The sequence below is a fragment of the Pongo pygmaeus genome, chromosome 3 (assembly GCF_028885625.2).
Source record: "Pongo pygmaeus isolate AG05252 chromosome 3, NHGRI_mPonPyg2-v2.0_pri, whole genome shotgun sequence".
In the NCBI taxonomy this organism is placed as follows: domain Eukaryota; kingdom Metazoa; phylum Chordata; class Mammalia; order Primates; family Hominidae; genus Pongo; species Pongo pygmaeus.
This window is the reverse complement of record NC_072376.2, coordinates 61,241,353-61,265,813: the sequence shown is the minus strand read 5'-3', so window position 1 is coordinate 61,265,813 and position 24,461 is coordinate 61,241,353. Positions and strand designations below refer to the sequence as shown.

Sequence of the window (24,461 nt, the reverse complement as noted above, 5' to 3'; positions counted from 1 at the left end):
GCCAACACCTGAATTTTGGACTTCCAGCTTACCGAATTGTGAGAGAATAATTTCTATTTTTTTAGGCCACACAGTTTGTGGCCATTTGTTATAGCTGCCCTAGGAAACTAATACAGATTATAGCACCAGAAAGTGGGTTGCTGCTACAACAAACACCTGAAAATATGAAAGTGGCTTTGGAATTGGGTAATGAGTAGAGACTGAGAGTTTTGAAGTGCTTGACAGAAAAAGCCCAGATTGCCTTGAAGAGATCATTGGTAGAAATATGGACATTAAAGGCAATTGTGATGAAGACTCAGAAGAGGTGAGAGCTGTAAAGAAAACTTCTATTATTTACAAAATACATATGTTGTCATGGATGGATTTTGCCAGAAATATGAATGTTTCCTCTGGTGATGTCTCAGACAGTGTTGAGAAAAGATGTTGCTTGTTATAAAGTGACAGAGAACTTGGCTAAGTTACGGTCTACTGTTGGGAGAAAAGTAGAATTTGTAAGGGATGAACTCGGATATTTAGCTGAGGAGATTTCCAAGCAAAGTGCGGAAGAGACATCCTGGTTTCTCCTTGTTACTTATAGTAAAATATGAGAGGAAAGAGAGAAATGGAGCAAGGAACTGGAAAGCAAAAAAGAAACCAAGACATGAAGCAGGGTGTGGTAGCTGACACCTGTAATCCTAGTACTTTGGAAGGTCAGGGCAGGCAGATCGCTCAAGCAATCCACCTGTGTCCACCAAAAAACTACGCTCAGGAGTTCGAGACCAGCCTGGACAACATGGCAAAACGCCATCTCTACAAAAAATACAAAAAAATTAGCCAAACATGGTGGCACGTGGCTGTAGTCCCAGCTACTTGGGGGGCTGAGCCCAGGAGGTCAAGGCTGCAGTGAGCCGAGATCATGCCACTGCACTCCAGCCTGGGTGACAAAGTAAGACCTTGTCTCAAAAAAAAGGAAAAAAAAGAAACCAGGACTTGATGATTTTGGAAAATTCTTAGCCTATCCAGATAGTATGCTCTAGAGTATGGCTAGAAAACCTCTTGATGAAGAGACTAGATATGTGACTCATGAATCCAATTAATCATCTCAGCAGAATCACTTCCAGCTTTGACTGAAAGGAACAGAAATGGGATGAAATGAAGGAAGGATGTTGGACTTCTGGGATCCTACTAGCAGAAGACAGACCAACAGAGCTAGTTGGCTGCAAGTTCACCTTCAAGAAAAGGACAGAATGACTCTAAGGGTAGCTCAGAGACCAGCAAGACCACCAAGGGCAACTCAGAGGCTGGTGGGGCTGTGGCTACCACCACAAGCCCAGACATCACAGGTCCAGATGATGGAGCTACTGTCTGTCTCCTTGGTTTCAGAGGGCAAGGCCACTGCACCTGTGGGACACAGGGTGGGGCCCCCCTGGCTGGCTCAGAGAACAGAGCACCAGAGAATCAAGGCACAAATGATTATTTTTGGGTTTTGAAATCTAATGGATTCGGCCTGCTTGGTTGCAGACTTACTTTGGACTAGTAACTCCTTTATTCCTTTTATTTTCTCCCTTTTACAGTGGGACTTCTATGGTATGCCTATCCCACCATTTTATTTTGGAAGCAGTTTACTTGTTTTCCAGTGTCATAGGTCTGTAGATGGAGGAGAATTTTGTCCCAATGTGGTCCATATTCAGAGTTTCACCCATATGTGATTCAGATGATGCTTAGATGAGATTTTGGGTTTAGAGTTGATGCTAGAATGTTAGGATGGAGTGAATGTATTTTGTATATGGGAAGGACATGAATTTTGGGGGATCAGAGGGTAGGAGAATTGTGTCCACCAGAAAGATACGTTGAAATCCTAATCCCCAGTATCTGTCAACATGACCTTATTTGGAAACAGGGTTTTTGCAAATGTGAACAAGTTAAGATAAGGTTGTGCTGGATTAAGGCAGGCCCTAACCCAGTGAATGATGGGTGTCCTTCAAAGATGAGGGAAATAAATACAGTACGTACAGAGAAGGCTGTGTGAAGATGGAGGCAGAGATTGGAGTGATATGTCTGCAAGTCAGTGAACACCAAGCACTGGCAGCATCCACCAGAAGCTAGGAGAGAGGCATGGGACAGATTCTCCCACAGAAGCTCTGGAAGAGCCAGCCCTGCTAACACCCACATTTTGGACTTCCAGCCTCCAGAACTGTGAAAGGATGAATTTTTGTTTTTTTAAAACACCTAATTCGTGGTAGTTGGTTATGGCAGCCCTAGGGAACTAATACACTATCTCTAAAGGTTTTTCTGTTAAGAAGAGTACAATAACTAATTAAAAGAGTGCCTTTCAACCTTCAAAAGAGTTTTTCAGCAACTGTTCTCAACTAATCTTCAATTATTTTGTTCTTTATTATTGTTCATGTTCTTATGTGGTATATGAAATTGGCTTTTACTAAAGTATAAGCCAATTTCACAATACAATACTGAAGTATTATATTTGTTTAGGGGAGCTTTTATGAATGCACTAAAAAATCTAAATAACTTTTCTGCAATTTTTGAAATTGATTAAATCTTCGCAGCACTATATTAGATTTTCAATGTGGATTTGTGGAGTTTTTTTTTAAGAGTCAGGGTCTTGCACCATCGGCCAGGCTGGAGTGGAATGGCTTGACCATAGTTCACTGCAGCCTTGAACTCGTGGGCTCAGGTGATCTCCTGCCTCAGCCTCCCAAGTAGCAGGGACTATAGGCATGTGCCACCACACAGCTAATTTTTGTATTTTTTTGTAGAGACAGGTTCTAACTATGTTTCCCGGGCTGGTCTCAGACTCCTGGGCTCAAGTGATCCTCCCACTTCAGCCTCCCAGAGTGTTGGGGTTGCAGACGTGAGCCACCCAGCCATTTTAATAGCCTCTTGCAATAATTTTATTTTTCAATGCAGAATTCTCCCCAAAACCTAGAAATAGAGTTTATATCAGTTTGTATTTATTACTCTAATTCAAATTGTGAGAAATTTCAACTGTGGATTCTTCTAGAAAAAAAAGTATCATTATTTGAAATTTTTTTCATTATTTCAGTTATTAAAGTATTACAGTTGGTTACTATTTATTTAAGTTAAATTTAAATTATCCAGGTATATAGTTTTGAAGTAAACCCCATTTTTGGAATTTAGAATAACTGAAGACAGTTGAGGAGTGATAGGTATATATATTACTTTTTCTTGAAATGGCATTATTATAACAAAGATAATTTTTAAAGGAAAAATTTAATGCAACTTCAAAAATCCCTCATATTCACAACACCCTGACACAATAACTTTCTTTTTTACATTTCCAAATATATAAATATATACGAGGTACTCAGTTACCATGATTAATAATTATACACAATTCCTTTTGTTAAGCATTAAATAGGTCATCTTTAAATAGTAGGCAGCTTCCTGAGAGTATTTTAAAATAAGCAAAAATTGGCTGTAATATTTTTCTTTTTTTGTTGTTGTTTTTTTGTTTGTTTAATTTTATTATTATTACACTTTAAGTTTTAGGGTACATGTGCACAATGTGCAGGTTTGTTACATAGGTATACATGTGCCATGTTGGTGTGCTGCACCCATTAACTCGTCATTTAACATTAGGTATGTCTCTTAATGCTATCCCTCCCCCTCTCCCCCCACCCCACAACAGTCCCCGGAGTGTGATATTCCCCTTCCTGTGTACATGTGTTCTCATTGTTCAATTCCACCTATGAGTGAGAACATGCGGTGTTTGGTTTTTTGTCCTTCTGAGAATTTGCTGAGAATGATGGTTTCCAGTTTCATCCATGTCCCTAGAAAGGACATGAACTCATCATTTTTTATGGCTGCATAGTCAATCCTAAGCCAAAAGAACAAAGCCGGAGGCATCACGCTACCTGACTTCAAACTATACTACAAGGCTACAGTAACCAAAACAGCATGGTACTGGTACCAAAACAGAGATATAGATCAATGGAACAGAACAGAGCCCTCAGAAATAATGCCGCGTATCTACAACCATCTGATCTTTGACAAACCTGACAAAAACAAGCAATGGGGAAAGGATTCCCTATTTAATAAATGGTGCTGGGAAAACTGGCTAGCCATATGTAGAAAGCTGAAACTGGATCCTTTCCTTACACCTTATACAAAAATTAATTCGAGATGGATTAAAGACTTACATGTTAGACCTAAAACCATAAAAACCCTAGAAGAAAACCTAGGCAATACCATTCAGGACATAGGCATGGGCAAGGACTTCAGGTTAAAACACCAAAAGCAATGGCAACAAAAGCCAAAATTGACAAATGGGATCTAATTAAACTAAAGAGCTTCTGCACGGCAAAAGAAACTACCATCAGAGTGAACAGGCAACCTACAGTATGGGAGAAAATTTTCACAACCTACTTATCTGACAAAGGGCTAATATCTAGAATCTACAATAAACTCAAACAAATTTACAAGAAAAAAACAACCCATCAAAAAGTGGGGCAAAGGATATGAACAGACACTTCTCAAAAGAAGACATTTATGCAGCCAAAAAACACATGAAAAAATGCTCATCATCACTGGCCATCAGAGAAATGCAAATGAAAACCACAATGAGATACCATCTCACACCAGTTAGAATGGCTGTCATATTTTTCTAAAGTGAGATTGTTGGCTGTACAAATTCAAGTTCTTAAAATTATTGGGTTATTTTAACTTTTTACTTGTTTCTTTTTCTTTTTTCAGCACATAAATGCCCATCATGCTTATGAATCTCAGATCTCATCAATGGCAAAAGCCATGTCTCGATTAGAAGAAGAGCTGAGACATCAAGAAGATGAGAAAGCAACAGTATTAAATGACTTGTCATCTCTTAGAGAACTTTGCATTAAACTTGATTCAGGCAAAGATATCATGACCCAGCAATTGAATTCGAAAAACCTTGAGTTTGAGAGGGTAAGAAAGAGAAATTGTCTTGGCACATTGTTTTATTGAGCCCTACTCTAATTGTTTTACTTTAGTATGCACCACACCATACATATACTTGTTTCCTTTTAGAGTAGTTACTTTTTTTTTTGAGCTGGAGTTTTCCTCTGTCACTCAGGCTGGTGGAGTTCAGTGGTGCGATCTCAGCTCACCACAACTTCCACCTCCTGGGTTCAGCCAATTCTCCTGCCTCAGCATCCTGAGTAGCTGGGATTGCAGGCATCTGCTAACACACCTGGCTAATTTCTGTATTTTTAGTAGAGATGGGGTTTCACCATGTTGGCCAGGCTGGTCTCAAACTTCCAACCTCACGTGATCTGCCCGCCTTGGCCTCCCAAAGTTCTGGGATTACAGGCATGAGCTACTGCACCCAGCCTACAGTAGTTACTTTTGAGTACAGGATTTTGACAACCAGATTTGACTGCTTGATTCTTTGCAAGATTTCTCAGGCAGACGTAGTGATGAAAGTGAGTGCTGTTTTGGAATAGATGGCTATCTAGGAGATTATTAATTTTCTGATTATAAATTAGCATATCCTAATACATTCTTTCTCTGTTTAAAAGTAAGACTTGAGGCCAGGTATGATAGCTTACACCCGTAATCCCAACATTTTGGGAAGTCGAGTCAGGTAGATTGCTTGAGCTCAGGAGTTTGAAACCAGCCTGGATAGCATGGCAAAACCCCGTCTCTACAAAAAATACAAAGAATTAGTCAGGCATGTGGCATGTGCCTATAGTCCCAGCTACTCGGGAGGCTGAGGCGGGGAAGGTTCACTTGAGCCCAGGATGTTGAGGCTGCAGTAAGCAGAGATTGTGCCACTGCACTCCAGCTTGGGCAACAGAGTGAGACCTTGTCTCAAAAAAAAAAAGTAAGACTTGAATGAAGGATTGAACAGTTCAGTGCTTCCGAAGTAGAATATTTTTCCCAATAAAAATCTCAAGGTGTTTAAATCTTAATTAAACAAGTCTATTTAGCTAGAATTTACCTTTCCCAAATGGAGGCATTACTTTAAATAACCTAGTGTTTGTTTTCAAACATGGATGTTTTCAATTTTCACTCATCTAGTAGTATTTTTATTTTCAAGTACTGAGAAGCTATAATACTGGCTTGATTATGTAGTCAGAGTAAGCATATTCAACCAGAAGGGTCTCGTTGCCCTTGTGGTTTTATCTTAATGACCGTCTCTTGATAAGGTACCATGACTGAAAATTATTTGAGGATTTGAGTAAATCCTATAGCCAAATAAGCCCATAGTAAAAATAGCAAAGATTATTTTGAAAATAAAGTGTCTTTCTTATACTTAAAGAAATGATTCATAATCTTTAACCAATACCCAAAATGAAACAAGTGTTAGGTGAATAGTTCCACAGAGCTATATTGTCAGATAAATAATTTTTTCAGAGTAAGTTTAAAATTGCACTGAAGTAATCTTACTTTGTTTTTCGCGTAGGTTGTGGTAGAATTAGAAAATGTAAAGTCAGAGTCAGACCTACTGAAAAAACAACTGTCAAATGAGAGACATACAGTTAAAAACCTCGAATCATTGTTGGCTACAAACAGAGATAAAGAATTTCATTCTCACTTAACCTCCCATGAGAAGGATACAGAAATCCAGCTACTTAAGGAGAAGTTAACCCTTTCCGAAAGCAAATTGTAAGTGTCTTCAGTCAACTTATGCAAAAACAATTGCTTGTGAAGGGTAGTTTTTAAATTTTTTTGAAGTGGAGGAAAGGTTAAGAGTATGAAGGATAGGCCGGGTGCAGTGGCTCACACCTGTAATCCCAGCACTTTGGGAGGCCAAGGCGGGTAGATTGCCTGAGCTTGAGACTAGCCTGGGCAACATGGTGAAACCCCGTCTATACTAAAAATACAAAAAAAAAAAGCCAGGTGTGGTGGCGCACACCTATAGTCCCAGCTACTCGGGAGGCTGAGGCGTGAGAATCACTTGAACCCAGGAGGTGGAGGTTGCAGTGAGCCGAGATTGCACCACTGCACTCCATCCTGGGCGACAGAGTGAGACGCTGTCCCAAACAAACAAACAAATAAACAAACAAAAAGCATATGAAGGATAGTACAAAACCAAAATATTTGGCATATACGTCTGCTGCTTTTGGAAATCTTCACTACAGAGGTTGTACCGTGGGAATAATGAGAAAAGAAAACGTTAGGAAAGCGCCTACATTTGAGGAATGGACAGAGGAGTCAGTGAAGGAGAGAGCGTTCTCTGGAGAAGAAGAGGTGGCTGTGTCTTATGCTGTAGATTAGGAAAAAGGACTCTAAAAAGGCTATGAGATTTGACCCACATACCTGTATTGATTACTTTGGGATAGATTGATTATGTCATATTTTTAGAATGGAAGGATTTAGACATATTTGTAGGAAGAGGGAAGGAAACCCAGAGTAGAGTACACATGGAAGAATGAGCTTTTGAAAGGTATTAAAAATATTAATATTTCTCTCTCCAAGGCAAGAGTCAAGAAAGAGCCAATGAAGACACTTTACCTCTTGGTGTTACAGTTTATGTCTCGTTCAAATTTGTATCCCTAGCATTGCTTTAGTGCTTAGCACATAATAGATGTTCAGTAAATGTTTCATAAATAAACTAAATGAATGAAAAAGAAAATGTGATAAAAGCTCTAGAAGTGTAGAGAATTCTTGTTGAAAGGTCTTGATCTTCTCTTTATTAATTTAAAAAACCCACAGCACCTGACTCTACAAAACAGAACATTTATTTCTTGATTTTTTTAATTTGTTTTTAAGAACTAGTCAAAGCCGGGAAAACACCATGCTTCGAGCTAAAGTGGCACAGTTACAAACAGATTATGATGCTCTGAAAAGGCAGATCTCAACTGAAAGATACGAACGGTAAGACAAATTTTTTTTACATTTGACAAGTGTTTTTATGTGTTCTCTATTGTACTTCAGAAAGTATTTAATATGGCTTACAAATAAACTTTTTAAAAAGCTAATACATAAAGTACATTTCTTTGGTAATTCTTCCTTTTAAAAAAGGCAACAAGTGTTGGGGAAGATAATAGCTCTACAGTAACTAAAATAGCAAGTATTACATAGCGGATGCTATATAAATATTTATTGAATAAAATTGTTTAATAATCTGAAAAATAAGGTAAAATAGGAAGTATTGTATAAATATTTCCTATAGCATTCCGCAGGACAAAATTAGAGCCCAAAAGTATTTCAAAGAGTATAGAGAAGCAACAACAATCCCTACAAGAGCTCCAAAATGTATGGTTCAAGTAGGATGTTCCACATACAAACCATAATAAAGGTAATGATTTGAAGACAGTAACAGCAGTTAACAAATGTGGGCCAGACACTATATAAGTGTCTGATTAATCCCACCAACAATCTATTATTATGCCTACATTATAGGCAACTGAGATCACATAAATAGTAAGTGGTAGGAAACCAAACAGATTTTAATTCTAAAACCTGTACCCTTAACCTCTCCAATGTATTCCCTACAGCTTGGTAATTTTCATATTCACTTGTATTTTGGTTCATTTGCTTTATGTTAAAAAATTTAATCCCCAGGTGTTACAAACCCGGAATGAGACCTGCTTTAAATTGAAGTCTAATTTGAAAATCAGTTGCCAAGTTACTTGTCTTCCATTACTCTTTCCTACTATATTAATACCATAGACATCTGCATTCCTGAGATTTCATTCTCAATTAGTGGCCAAATTGCTTGTTAGATCAGTTTTTGAGTTATTCTTACTTATTTACATCAAAACTTTGTGGTGATGTGCTATTTGAAGTATAGCGACAATTTGCTATGAAATCAATATTTACGATTTCATAAAGGCCTGGCTTGGTGGCTCATGCCTGCAATCCCAGCACTTTGGGAGGCCAAGGCAGGTGGATTTGCTTGAGCCCACGAGTTTGAAATCAGCATGAGCAACATGGCAAAACACCATCTCTACAAAAAAATTTTTGAAAATTAGCTGGGGCATGGTGTTGGGCCTGTAGTCCCAGCTACTCAGGAAGCCGAAGTGGGAGGATTGATTGAGCTCAGGAGGTTGAGGCTACAATGAGCTGTGATCATGCCACTGCCCTCCAGCCTGAGTAACAGTGAGACCCTGTCTCAAAAAACAAACAAACCAACAAAAAAATAAGCCATAGGTAGCAGCAGTGATATGAAAGCAGGATTGATAATTTCTTGTAATTTAGAAGATCTAGTTTCTGAATGTACTAAACTATACATATATAATGATTTCCATTTCTTAAGGATAACTTAAATTCTCTGCAAATCAAAAGTCCTAAATCAAGCTCTCTATTGCCCAGGCTTATAGACTTCCCCACAGTTCCTCCCCTTGTTCCTTGCCTCAGCGAAACCTTGAGCCTCATGACCATGTCTTTCTTGCTCTTTACTATCCACCTACATCATACATTCTCATCGGTGCAGTATTACCCACCATCCTCCAAGGGAAAAAATTGTTTCTTGGGGGTAGGGGATAGAGGTAGCCAAAAAATTTTAGGTAGTATAAGTTAGTAGAATGGTTTACGTCCCTCCAAAGGGCCACAGGGCATAAGCAGTGTATTAAAATTTCATGGGGTGGAGGGATAATATGGGGAGGAAAAAGTCTAGAAAAGTTCCTTTGGGAGAGTAGTACTGAAGAAATCTTGAGAAGCACTGAACTAATTAGAAATCTCAGATACTGAAGAACTCAAGTTCTTCAAGAGTCTAGGCCAGAGACTATGAATAGCCCACAAAGGAGATGGCAACATAATCCCCATTCTTGGTGGGGACAGACTCAGACACAGGGAAGGAAAGCATGATGGAGAAAATAGGATTCTTTCCAATCTGACTTTTGGCAGTTTTGAGACAGGAAGACGGAAGAGGGCTAGATATATGTGCAAGACGATATGGTAGGCCTGGCATGGTGGTTCATGCCTGTAATCCCAGCACTTTGGGCAGCTGAGGCAGGAGGATTACTTGAGGCCAGGAATTTAAGACCACCCTGGGCAATATAGTGTGACCCGTATCTCCAAAAACATTTTAAAAATTAGCTGGGCATGAAAGTGCACAGCTGTAGTCCCAGCTCCTCAGGAGGCTGAGGCAGGAGGATCGCTTGAGGCCAGGAGTCCAAGACCAGCCTGGGCAACATAGTATGACCCCTATCTCTAAAAGCATTTTAAAAATTAGCTGGCCATGAAGGTGTGCACCTATAGTCCCAGCTCCTCAGGAGGATGAGGCGGGAGGATCGCTTGAGCCCAGGAGTTTGAGCTATGATTGTACCACTGCACTTGAGTCTGGGCAATAGAGCAAGTCCCTGTCACAAAAAAAAAAAAGAGAATTAGTAAGCCTAGCTATGGGGAACATCAAAGTATAGGCAGGAGAAAAGGATCCAGTAACAGAGCTAAGGAGAGATCATCTAGGTAGAAAGAGAACCAGAAGATGTAGTGTCATGCAAGCTAAGGGTGGTTACTAGAACCATATCCCACAGAAGGGTCTAGCATGTAGGCATTTAATTTTTAAGAACACATTAAACAGGTTTGTTATAATTTTTTTAAGTATAAAGAAGAAAATTAAATTTATCTGTAAGTTCTACCCTCCATAGTCACCATTAGCCTTTTTGAGTTTAACGTCTCATCATCTAGTTTTTGTGTGTGTCTATCTGTGTTCAGTTGGTATCCTATTTATTTTCACTATATATAATATGTATTATAATTAATATATTATAACAATATAGTAATATTATATAATATATAATACTATTATATAATATAATATACTAATATAATATATATCACATGATGTATATATAATATATAGTATATACTATGCTATATATAGTATATATAGTATATAGACTATATATACTATATATAGTATATACTATATAGACTGTATATACTGTATATAGTATATACTATATAGTATATACTATATAGTATAGTACATACTATATACTATATAGTATAGTATATAATATATATTTTATATATAATATATTACGTAATATATTATATAATGCATATATAATACATATATATGTATTATATATAATGTGTAAAATACATTATATATAATACATATAATATATATTATATATTACATAATATATAATACATTATATAATAATGCATATATAGACTATATCTCATAATATATAGTATTTATATATAATATATGATATATAATGTAATATAATATATAAATATATAAGTAGTGGATAAAAGATTTTAATTAAAATGTACTGTAAGATTGTTCAAAGCAATTATAAATATTATATATTGTATGTTATATATTTATAATATATATTTTACATAATATTGTTATATATTGTATGTTTTATAATATATATGTTACATATATTATATATTATATAATTAGTATATTAGTATTAGTTATATGGTATAATATATAGTATATTAGTATATATATAATTAGTATAATTAGTATATCAGTATTACTATTAAATTTAAATCCTATGTCTTTGTATGATGTTTAAGTAGCAGATAAAAGATTTCAATTAAAAGAATATGCACTATAAGAGATTGTTCAAAGCAATTAGGTCATTAAAATAATACCTTAGAAGCAAAATGCTCCTCACTATATATATATAATATATATTTAATTTTTTAATTGAAATATTTTATCCACTACTTAAAAATTGTACAAAGACATAGAATTTAAATTTAATAGTAATACTAATTAAGTAATTTATTACAAATTAGCTGATAACTCTTATATTTGTATGCCGCGTTTTGATTTTTCCTGGTGCTTGCATATATCTCTCTTGTTTGATCTTTACTAACAGAGAACGAGCAATCCAAGAGATGCGTCGACATGGTCTTCCTACACCACCCCTTAGTTCCACTCTGAGGTCTCCTTCACATTCTCCTGAACATATAAATGTATAATTATCAGAAAGGTATGTATGTAACACCAAGGACAGGCAAAACTAATCTGTGGTTGTAAAAATTCAGGAAGTAGTTTTCTGCATCAGGAGAGGGGAGATTGCCTGGAAAGGCGTTCAGGAGAACTTCCTGGAGTAATGGAAAAGTTCTATATCTTGGTGATAGTAGTTATGTGGGTATATACAATTGTAAAAATTCATAAAACTGACCATTTACAGTGTATGCTTTTTTTTTTTTTTTTTAAGAGATGGGGTCTTGGCCAGACACAGTGGCCCACACCTGTTATTCCAGCACTTTGGGGAGGCTGAGGCTGGAGGATCACCTAAGGCTAGGAGTTTGAGACAAGCCTGGGCAACACAGTGAGACCCCCACCTCTACAAAAAAATACAAAAATTAGCCAGGCATGGTGGCACACACCTGTAGTCCCAGCTACCAGCTGCTGGGGAGGTGGGGGAGGATACTGAGGCAGGGGGATGGCTTGAGCCCGGAAGGTTGAGGCTGCAGTGAACTATGATTGCACTATTACAGTCCAGTCTGCATGACAAAGCAAGCTGCTATCTCCAAAAAAAAAAAAAAAAAAAAAAAAAAAAGACAGGGTTCTCACTATCTTGCCTGGGCTGGCCTCAAACTCCTGGGCTCAAGCAGTCCTCCCACCTCAGCCTCTTGAGTAGCTGGGACTACAGGCTGGTCCATGCATTTTATTGTATATAAATTATACCTGAATTTAAAAAGAGAAGACATCTACAGCATAACGTTAAATTTCAATATGAGCTATCACAGGGTATTATTTGATGAAGGGCTAAATTCAGGCTACAAATAATAGGTAGTAAAAGTGTAGACAAAGCATAGAAACAGGAGTACACATGGCACAGTAGTCTCAACCTGGCAGGAAGGGCAGGCTGTGGGGGAATAATGAGGGAGAGAGGTTTGGAAGGTAGAGTGGGATATATAGAGTATTATATTGAATGTGAAGCTAAATTAGAGATTGTAGACTTTATTCTGTAAGTCAAAGGGAACCGTGAAGGTCAGTCCTCCTGTGTATAGGATGGGTACAAGGGAAGGGTCAAGATGAAAGAACTGTTTCTGGTAGATTAATTTCACAACTGTGTTTGAACCATATTGGAAAGGATAGGAACTAGAGGTAGAGAGACCAGTAAGTGGTATGAAATGAGCAGTATAATAGTTCAGGATTAGTATAATAACATTGAAAGCTAGGACATAATTTTTAAAGTAAACTATGATATATATACAGAAAGGTACCATATGATAGATATATAGTTCAATGAATTTTTTCAATGAACAAATTGAACACATCCAGGTAACCTGCATGAAAATCAAAAAACCAAAATAGGCCAGGCATGGTGGCTCACACCTCTGTAATCCCAGCATTTTGGGAGGCCGAGACGGGTGGATCACTTGAGGTCAGGAGTTCAAGACCAGCCTGGCCAACACGGCAAAACCCCGTCTCTACTAAAAACAGAAAAATTAGCTGGGCATGGTGGCACGCACCTGTAGTCCTAGCTACTTGGGATGCTGAGGCAGGAGAATTGCTTGAACCCAGGAGGCAGAGGTGGCAGTGAGCCCAGATCGCGCCACTGCACTCCAGCTTGGGTGACAGAGTGAGACTCCATCCAAAAAAATAAAATATAAAGCCTGGCACAGGAGACTGAGGTTGCAAGACTACTTGAGCCCAGTTCAAATCCAGCCTGGACAACAAAGCAAAACCCCATCGCAAAAAATCAAAACAAAACAAAACTAACCTCTCTTTGGCGTCAGTCATAAGCCCTGGTCTAAAACTGTCCTGACTGTTAAAAGTGTAGATTTCTTTTTGCTTACTTTTGGACATTTTATAAATGAAATCATGTTCCTGGCTTCTTTTTCTCAACAGTACCTTTGTGAGATCCATCCATATTGTTGTGTGTACTTGTAGATTGTTCACTCTTGTTGCTGTATATGGAATGCCATTATGGAAACTTACTACAATCCAATTACTCCTCCTTCTGTTCATAAGCACTTGGCAGTTTCCAATTTGGGCTATTACAAATAGTGCTATGGTTATACTTAGAAGTGAAATTAATGGATCACTGGATATGTGTATGTTCAAGCTCTAGGAGATATGGTAGAACTGTTTTCCAAAGTAGTTGTAAAGTGCCAGGACGCATTTGACTGAGGAAGGATCAAAGGGATGTGCTGATTCACTGGAGATGGGAATGAATGGGAAAGAAACATGAGTCAGACCCAGGCTTTGACAGGTAGTAACTGTGAAAAATCCATACTCATTGACAGAAATAGTTATGCCAGTCTTGTTTAAATTGATACATTTCTTTGCCTCTTTTGATAGAAATATATAGAAGATAATTAAACATTTCCTCTGACTCAGAATCCTCATTATGAACATTAGTTATGTGCTATTCTTTGATATACTGATGCCCTCAAGTTTCTAGGGCCTCGGTTTAAATGATTCCTGATTGCTCTGCTTCTGCTTTTGTGTTTGATTAAGGCATTTATTTTTCTCTTTCACTTTGAGGACCACTTCTCAGTGTTCACCGTAGTCACTGTGTCCTTGAATTGCTGTGTTATTTTCATGTGATCAGATGGTGGTTCACCTTCTTGTTACAAAGGCTTGTAAGAGTGTGACACAGACTTTTTCTCGTGTTTGATTCACAGCTGCAGTTTAGATCGGGGGTTGGTTGGTAAACTAGGATCTGCAAGCCAAATCCATACCACTGCCTATTTGTGTAAATTAAGCTTTATTGGAGCACAGCCACACCCATTTGTTAACAGATTGTCTAAGACTGCTTTACTGCAGTGGCAGAGTTGAGTAGTTTTGACAGACCCCTGTCCCACAAACCTAAAATATTTACTGCCTGTCTCTTGACATCATGTAGCTCTGGAAAACTCAACTGTAGACCTGTAAGAAAATAAGAGTGAAAGGCAAATAATTCCTTGGTTTTATGAAAATAGGCTTGACCTTGTAGAGTCTCTGAAAGTATTGGGGATTCTCAGGGATCCCCAGACTGTACTTTAAGAACTGCTGATATGGAACATAGATTCCTGCAGTCCCTGAAACTGTGATGAATTAGACACTGCGTTTTTGTTTTGTTTTGTTTTGTTTTTAGAGTCAGGGTCTCACTCCGTCACCCAGGCTGGAAGGATGTGGCATGGTCATAGCTCACTGAAACCTCAAACTGTCCTGAGCTCAAGCAATCCTCCCTCCTCAGCCTCCTGAGTAGCGGGGACTACAGGCACGCCACCACACCCATCACCACTATCTAATTCTAAGATTTTTTAATCTCCCCAAACAGAAATTCTGTACCCATTAAACAATCACTCTCCAATCCCCAGACCTTAACCTTCCCAGCTCCTAGTAACTTCAGATCTACTTTTCTGGTCTCTATGAATTTGTCTATTTTACATTTTCATATAAGTGAAATCATACATTTGTTCTTTTGTATCTGGCTTATTTCACTTAGAATAATATTTTCCAGGTTCATCCATATTGTAGGATATACCACATTTAAAAATCCTTTTGTCAGTTGAAGACACCTGGGTTGTTTCTACCATATGGTTATTGTGAATAATGCTGCTCTGAGCATTGGTGTACAAGTATCTGTTTTAGTCCTTATTTTCAAATCTTTTAGTATATACCTAAGACCAGAATTGGTGGGTCATATGGTAATTCTGTTAAACTTTTTGAGGGACTGCCAAACTGTTTTCCACGTGCTGCACCATTTTATATTTCCACCAGCAATGCATGAGGGTTCCTGTTCTCCACATCGTCACCAACACTTGTTATTTTCCATTTTTTTAATTACAATAATTCTAGTACATGCAGATTAGAAAGCTTTTATAATCAACAAACTCATAATTTATAACTTTGTAATAATTTACAATTAATTTTTGAGGTATATTAATGAGATTGTTATTTACTAATCCATTTCCCCTCATATATTCTAAATATTGTCACCAAAACTAATTTTAAGGGATTTCCCCAAGCACTCAGAAATGAATTGCTCAAGGAAAAAAAAAATGAATTGTTCAACTATAAAATGGCATCTCAGATTAGTGTCTCTCTGATAGTTAAAATAGACAATCCAACTTTTATTATTTGTTTTTTGACTATCATATCTAATGCATGCTATTTGAGATAGGAAAAGCCTACAAAAGTGTTTTTCCAATTCTCATACACCACTCAGCACACCACTTCAGACACCGTATTCTCCAGCAGACACCAATTGATCTCAGTTTTAACATTTAACTCAATTCTGACATTATCTGCCTGGAGATAGTGTCAGATCCCACAGATTAAGAGCCCATTCCCACAAATCTCTTCCCCTCGACTTCAGATGCCAATCGCAAGTCCCAGGTTGTGATCTGTGCTTCTGACTGAAGAGGTTTCCACAGCCCCCTCATCACATTCTATTAATTTGCTAGAGCAGCTCACAGAACTCAGGGAAACATTTTACATTTACCTGCTTATTGAAAAGGCTATTACAAAGGATACAGATTAACAGGCAAATGGAAGGGATGCATAGGGCATATTATCAGGAAAGCAGCTCAAAGCTTCTGTGCCCTCTCAAGGCACGCCACCCTGTGAGCATCGCCAAGTGTTCAGCTATCTGAAAGGTTCCTGAACCCAGTTTTTGGAGGTTTTATGCGGGTATCACTAAGTAGGTATGATCGATTAAATCATTAGCCATTCATGATCAATTCAGCCTTCAGCCCCTCTCCTCTTTTTGGAGGTTGAAGTATGGGGCCAGTGGCCCAATTCTCTAATCATGCACTGGTCTTTGTGGTGATCAGCTCCCATCCTGAAGCTATTTAGGGGCCCCTAGCCACCAGTCATCTCATTAGCTTGCAAAAGACAAAATTATCACTCTGGAGATTACAAGGAGCTGTGGGCCAAGAACCAGGGGCAGAGACCCAATATGTACAGTCATGCATTGCTTAACAACAGGGGATATGTTCTGAGAAATTTGTTTTACGTGATATTGTGCAAACGTCATAGAATGTATGTACTTACACAAACCTAGATGGTATATAGCCTACTGCATACCCAGGCTATATGGTATAGCCTCTTGCTCCTAGGCGATAAATCTGTACAGCATGTTACTGTACTGAATACTGTAGGCAGTTGTAACACAATGGTATTTGTGCATCTAAACAGAGAAAACATACAGTAAAAATACAGTTTAAAAGATAACAAATGGTACACCTATATAGGAGACTTACCACAAACGGAGCTTGCAGGACTGGAAGTTGCTCTGGGTGAGTCAGTGAGTGAGTGGTGAGTGAATGTGAAGGCCTAGGACATTCCTGTTCACTGCTATAGACTTTATAAACACTGTATACTTAGCTACAATAAATTTATTGTTTTAATTTTCTCCAATAATAAATTAACCTTAGCTTACTGTAACATTTTTCCTTTATAAACTTTTGTTTTACTTTTTAAAGTGTTTTTCTAAAAGCAATGACACAAACACACACATTATCCTAGGCCAACATAGAGTCAGGATCATCAGTGTCACTGTCTCCTGCCTCTACATGGTGCTCCACTGAAAGGTATTCAGGGGCAATAACATTTACAGAGCTGCCATCTCCTGTGATAACAGTGCCTTCTTCTGGAATACTTCCTGAAGGACCTGCCTGAGGCTGTTTTATAGTCAACATTTATTTTTTAATGAGTAAGAGTACACTTTAAAATAATGATTAAAAGCATAGCATAGTAAATACTAAGCAATAGGAAATTTTCAGTTCTGTTATAATCTTATGGGACCACAGTCTTTTATGCAGTCTGTCATTGACCAAAATATCATTATGGAACATATGACCATATTTCTGTGTGTGTGTTTTGTTTTGTTTTGTTTTGTTTTAGAGACAGGGTCTCGCGGTCTCGCTCTGTTGCCCAGACTGGAGAGGTGCAGTGTGCCATCAGAGTTCACTGTAGCCTTGAACTCCTGGGCTCAAGCAGTCTCCCACCTTGGCCTCCTGAGTAGCTGGGACTACAGGTGTGTGCCACCACACCCAGCTAATTTTTGTATTTTTTTTATAGATACTGGGTCTCACTATGTTGTCCAGACTGGTCCTGAACTCCTGGGTTCAAGCGATCCTCCTGCCTCAGCCTCCCGAAGTGCTGGGATTACAGGCATGAGCCACTGCACCCAGCCTGTGTTTGTTCTTATAATGCAGTATCACACAGACTCACTGAGGAAACATAAAATATGGAGATATATAAATAAGGAAACAAAAATCACTTTTTTAAACAAAAGTATAAGCCAGGCAGGGTAGCTCACACCTGTAATCCCAGCATTTTGGGAGGCCAAAGTGAGAGGATCACTTGAGCTCAGGAGTTTGAGACTAGCCTAAACAACATTGTAAGACCTCATCTATACTAAATACCAAAAAAAATGAGCCAGGCATGGTGATGTGCACCTGCCTGAAGGCTGAGGCAGAAGGATCACTTGAGCACGGGAGATCAAGACTGCAGTGAGCTATGATCACGCCACTGCACTCCAGCCTGGGCAACACAGCAAGACCCTATCTCTAAATAAATAAATAAATAAATAAAATAAAGTACAATGAATAAAACAGTACTTGAACTTTAAGAAGTAGAACAGTACTTCTTAAATATAACTGGATTTGGGGCACAGAGTTTTATTAGATTCTATAATTTCATTTATAACATTATTGAATTTCAGTTTTTTATGAATATGTTGAATAACTATCATTTTTCTCTTAACCCACCTTTCAATTTCCTCCCTTTCAGAATAATGGCTTTCAATGAGTTCCTACGTGGATTTTTAAAAGAACAGAACAGTAATGAAATATTTGAAGTACTTGTTGCTGAAAATCATGAACATGGACACAAATTCTACCTCTGTCAACTTTTATTTAAATCAGTGAATATGTTAAAAAGTTTGGTTTAAAAGAACTATATCTGTATGTATATTTTCACATATATGACAGAACAAGAATATGTATTAATAGTGCCTAATGTATCTATATTTTTATTATTCATGAATTAAATTACTAAAAGTATGTTTATACTGTGAATTAATATAATGTATTCACATTATTCTTTAATAATCTGTTTATTAATAAGCCATGATATATGTATGTAAATATTCTTACAGTACTTGTTTTTAGTTGTCATGCGTATGTTTAGACCATATCTTAATGTATTCACAAAGAATTATCAACTTTGATGCTATGCTGTCATGCTTAACTTTTTCTTCTTAAAATTATTCATAGATCTACTGTCTGTTGTCAAGGGGAGTATATTCAGGTCTAGTCTTCTTATAATAGCAGAGGTCTTGGTAAAATAACTACCATATATAATGTGTTATTGCCATCTAGAAGAACTATGATGAGAAAGATACATTTATATATTATGTAAAATTTTAACTATTATCACATGGACTCTATGTAACACAAATTCTATCAAAAGCAAACTAAAAGCTATATGCAGAGTTTTGTATAAAACAATAGAACAGAAATTTGGGACATTTTTCTAGGAAATAAAATTCCTCAGTGTATTAATCTAAGGTTTCAAAGTATAAAAGTATATGGGGTAGGCCGGGTGCAGTGGCTCACGCCTGTAATCCCAGCACTTCGGGTCGCCGAGGCGAGTGGATTTCCTAAGGTCAGGAGTTTGAGACCAGCCTGAGCAATGTGGTGAAACCCCGTCTCTACTAAAAATACAAAAATTATCTGGGCTTGGTGGTGGGCACCTGTCATCCCAGCTACTTGGGAGGCTGAAGCAGGAGAATCGCTTGAACCCGGGAGGTGGAGGTTGCGGTGAGCCAAGATCATGCCATTGCACTCCAGCCTGGGTGACGGAGTAACACTCTGTCTCAGAAAAAAAAAAAAAAAAAAGTATATGGGCTAAATACAGTAAAACATTTTGTTAAATTCCAATATACATTCAGTGATACCACTCTTTTTCTTCTAAGCCTGTGTGTTATAATTTACCAGTTCCCCAAAATGCCATTTTTAACGCCGAACTGTGTAATATATATGGAAAACAGCTTTTTACAGTTAATTTTCAAAGTTGTAATTTTAAAGAATTTGGGTGTATACCTATGTTAATGAAACAACAGAAGTACCAAAAGGAATGTCAGATACAAAAATCAATCATGAAGAAAATCTGTTCTTAATATATTGCATTATGATTGAAAAACATAAAAACTAACATAGGAAAGTGAATGATCAGTTACTTATGATATATTTTGTTTCCTCTTGTGGTTTAATAAAGTGAAGTGTGTGTGTGTGTGTGTGTGTGTGTGTATACCTGGGGGTGGGCAGTGCTCTTTTTCTAAAACTAATATGGCTTATATATCTGAATTATGCCCTTTTTAGTGTGTATTAGGATGTGGGCTGGTTTGCTTTTCTACCACCTTTGTAATTTTATGTATTCCATCTCCTTTGTGTGAATTCATATATTATAGCAAAATACAAGAGACGTGGGACTGTTTGCAATACCATATGGAAATCTTTTAATAAATATATGTAAATAAAATAAAAAATATTTGTCCCCACCTTTTCCCCAAAAGCAACAGCAAGACATATTTTGTTAGATATTTTATTTTTAATGTTTTCTATAATTTAAAAATGTATAGCCTGCCAAATGTTGTTTTCATAACCATGATATTGTTTTGAAAAACAGTTTTATCTTAAAATACTGAATGTTCTGACCTTTTATAGATGTTTTTGATTTTGTTTTAAATAATTTTAAATTATGGAGCTTGACCTAGATTTACCAATAAACTTTCTAGCCAATTTATTTTCTCTTTCTTACAAATAAGGTTTTTATAATTTTATATTAGCGATATTCTTAATTCTAAAATAAAGTTTAGTCAAATCAAACTTTATCATGATGGGATATGGGCAAATCCCTGAACATAGGTGCCAGGCACCTTTCTTAACTGACTTTTATCCATTTGGTTCAAAATAATAAGAAATGAAGCCAAAGTTTATTTTTGTTATCCGTCCACAAAATGGTTAAACGTGTGTGCGTATGAATATACGCTCTTCTCACTTGCAAATGCTCTTTGTTGAGCACATTGACTCCCATTAGACTATGACACCTGTTGCCGTACCTTATTGTAATTCATCATACAAGTGATCTCATACTTCTCTCCCTAATTCTTAGAAGACTTTAGCAAGTGGCTTACTATCTTTCTACCATTAGTTCTATTATCAGCCTTTTTATGTCAGTATCTTCTTGGGCCAATGGTTATTGACTGTACCTGCACATTGTAGTTATCTGGAGAATTTTAATGAAAAGCTGATGTCTGAACCCCTACACCAGACCAAATACATCAGAAATTCTGCAATTGAAGTATGGTCTTTTAAAATTTTTTAAACTTAAAAAAATTGACATATAATGTACATATTTATGAGGTACGTAGTGATGTTTCAATACATGTAATGTATTGTGATCTGATCATTGTCATTAGCATATCTATCATCTCGTTTATCATTTTGTGTTGAGAACATTCAGTATCCTCTTCCTAGACATTTGAAGCCATATATTAACTATAGTCACCCTGCAGTGGTAGAGAATACTAGGAACTTCTTCCTATCTACCTATAATTTTGTATCCTTTAGCAAATCTCTCCCTATCGCTCCCTTCCCCCTATCCTTCCCAGCCTTTGGTATCCTCTATTCTACTTTTTACTTCTGTGAGATCTTTTTTTTAGCTTATACGTACGAGTGAGAACATGCAGTGTTTAACTTTGTTTCTCACTTATTTCACTTAATTAACAATGTCCTCCAGTTCCTTCCATATGACTGAGAATGACAGGATGGTGGTTTTGTTTGTTTGTGTGTTTTTAAGGTCCCCTAGAAGACTGTTATGTTCAGCAGGGTTAATAATGTTAATTTAAGGGACTGATCCATCAAATTGATTTCATGACCCACTAATGGGACTTAACATATAGTTTTGAAGAACACTGCTTTAGATCTTGTCATCACCTCCACACTCCCAATTTCTAGCATCCTACTCACCCCTCTTCCTAGGTTACTGTTTTGATTATGAATATACCAACAATTCTTTGACTCCACTGGGTTCTTTAGACAATTCTATCATCTATCACTTATCTATAATTTCATCACCCTCACTTTCTTTTTTTTAATGTTTATTTATTTAGAGATGGGGTGTCACTCTGTTACCAGGGTGGAGTGCAGTGGCATGATCTCAGCTCACTGCAGCCTCCGTCTCCTGGGTTCAAGCGATTCTCCTGCCTCAGCATCCCGAGTAGCTGGGACTACAGACGCGCACCACCACGCCCAGCTAATTTTCGTATTTTTAATAGAGATGGGGTTTCACCATGTTGGCCAGGATGGTCTCAATCTCTTGACCTCATGATCCACCCGCCTCGGCCTCCCAAAGTGCTGGGATTACAGGTGTGAGCCACCACTCCCAGCCCATCACCCTCACTTTCTTTAGCATAGACATCATTGTCCTTGCACATCCCATAGATTCTTGTCCTTCTGATCTGAAAAATATCCAACTGCTTGAATCTATACCTACTGACTCTTTTTACTTTAAATTTATGGCCCTGAAAATCAAAGGCCCGCAGCACTGTGTGGCAATCCTTATACACTGTTCTGGTCAATTCACACTTAACCTCTCCCCAACAAGTATTCTCCTCTTTATTCAGACCTTCTATCCTTCTCTCACTTTGTTTCTTTTTTTTCTATCTGACAATGGAAACAATAGAAAAGAACTTTCTCACTCTCCAAATCTATCAACGTGTTCTCTATCCAACTAATTTTCTTTCTTCCTATTAGGACATGAACCATCTCTACCCTTTAGCCATTCTGTCTAGTTGTGGTCAGTAGCCATCTCTTCTACTAGAAAGACTTCTGCCAGGTATGGTGGCTCAGCCTATAATTCCAGCACTTTGGGAGGCTGAGGCAGGAGGATCACTTGAGCCCAGGAGTTCGAGACCAGCCTGGGCAACATAGGGAGACCTCATCCAGAAAATTTTTTAAAAATTAGCTGGGCATGACGGCGTGCACCTGTAGTCCCAGCTATTTGGGAGGCTGACATGGGAACACCACTTGAGCCCAGGAAGTTGAGGCTGCAGTGAGCCGTGATTGTGCTACTGCACTCTAGCCTGAACACAGAGTGAGATACCCTGTCTCAAATCAAAAAAAAAAAAAAAAACCCACATTCCTGAGTCATTTTTGCTCTATTGGCTTGTTCCACTTGCACATATACCTCCCATTTTTAATCTCCCATTTTAAAACCTTCCCAGGCCCTACCATTCCATTTTTGTACCTTTATAGCAAAAATTCCCAGAAAAGAGTTATCTAACTCATGTCATCTCCCCCTTAACACCCACCTTTCTTGAACTACTCCAATCATGCTTAAATTCCCATTACTCCAATGAAACAGTCCTCATGTTGTCAAATCTGATGGATCACCATCAGTCTTCTGTTTACTCCATTTCTCAGCAGCATTTGACATACTGATTTTTCCATTGTTTAAAAAAGATTTTCTTTAGCCAGGCATGGTGGCTTACACCTGTAATACCAACACTTTGGGAGGCCAAGGCAGGCGGATCACCTGAGGTCAGGCGTTCTAGACCAGCCTAGCCAACATTGTGAAACCCCGTCTCTACTAAGAACACAAAAAGTAGCCAGGTGTGGTGGCAGGTGCCTGTAATCCCAGCTACTCAGGAGGCTGAGGCAGGAGAATTGCTTGAACCCAGGAGGCGGAGGTTGCAGTGAGCCGAGGTCGCACCATTGCACTCCAGCCTGGGTGCCAAGAGCAAAACCCTGTCTCAAAAAAACAAAAACAAACAAAAAATGGCCGGGTGTGGTGGCTCACACCTGTAATCTCAGCACTTTGGAAGTCCGAGGTAGGTGGATCACCTGAGGTCAGGAGTTCGAGACCAGCCTGGCCAACATGGTAAAACCCCATCTCTACTAAAAATACAAAATTAGCTGGGTGCGGTGGCACATGCTTGTGGTCCCAGCTATTTGGGAGGCTGAGACAGGAGAATTGCTTGAACCCAGGAGACAGAGGCTGCAGTGAGCTGAGATGGTGCCACTGCACTCCAGCCTGGGCAAGACAGAGCAAGACTGTCTCAAAACAAAAACAAAAAAAACCATATTCTTCATTTTGCCTCCCCAGTACCAAACCATCCTGGTTCTTCTTACTGGTTTTTCAGTTTCTTTTATTGTATTCACCAACATTTCCTGACTTTTTTTTTTCATTTGATGAGGTTATTTTTTGTGGTAAACATACCATACAAATTATCATTTTACCCATTTTTAATTGTACAGCGCAGTAGTGTTAGGTTTATTCACATGGTTGTGAAATCTTCTCAACTTTTAAATGTAGGAGTATCCTAGGGTCTCAGTTCATCTCTACTTACTCTCTTGTTAACTTCAGAATTTATCTCTTCAGTTTCTGCCTTTTCTTTCTGAATTCTAGGCACATATGTCTAAGTACCTGCATTAGTTCTTTCTCACATTGCTATAAAGATACTACCTGAGACTGGGTAGTTTATAAAGAAAGGAGGTTTAATTGACTCACAGTTCCACATGGCTGGGGAGGCCTCAGGAAACTTACAATCATGGCGGAAGGAGAAGGGGAAGCAAGGCACATCTCA

At 38.0% G+C, this 24,461-nt stretch overlaps 1 protein-coding gene across 4 annotated transcripts in view; it reads left to right on the top strand.

Annotated features, from left to right (window-relative positions):
- The window catches only part of CEP135 (centrosomal protein 135), an 85,999-nt gene extending 65,386 nt beyond the window's left edge, over positions 1–20,613 (top strand). For 3 of the 4 annotated variants that reach the window (XM_054484396.1, XM_063664544.1, XM_063664545.1), the window contains 5 exons: positions 4,711–4,920; positions 6,401–6,603; positions 7,711–7,815; positions 11,736–11,849; positions 18,602–20,613. In XM_054484396.1, the coding sequence (XP_054340371.1) occupies positions 4,711–4,920; positions 6,401–6,603; positions 7,711–7,815; positions 11,736–11,838 (621 nt within the window). In that variant the 3' untranslated portion in view covers positions 11,839–11,849; positions 18,602–20,613. Of the gene's footprint in view, positions 1–4,710; positions 4,921–6,400; positions 6,604–7,710; positions 7,816–11,735; positions 11,850–18,601 lie in introns of those variants that run through there. The other variant, XR_008502000.1, reaches the window with a different exon arrangement.
- The last annotated feature ends 3,848 nt before the right edge of the window (positions 20,614–24,461 follow it).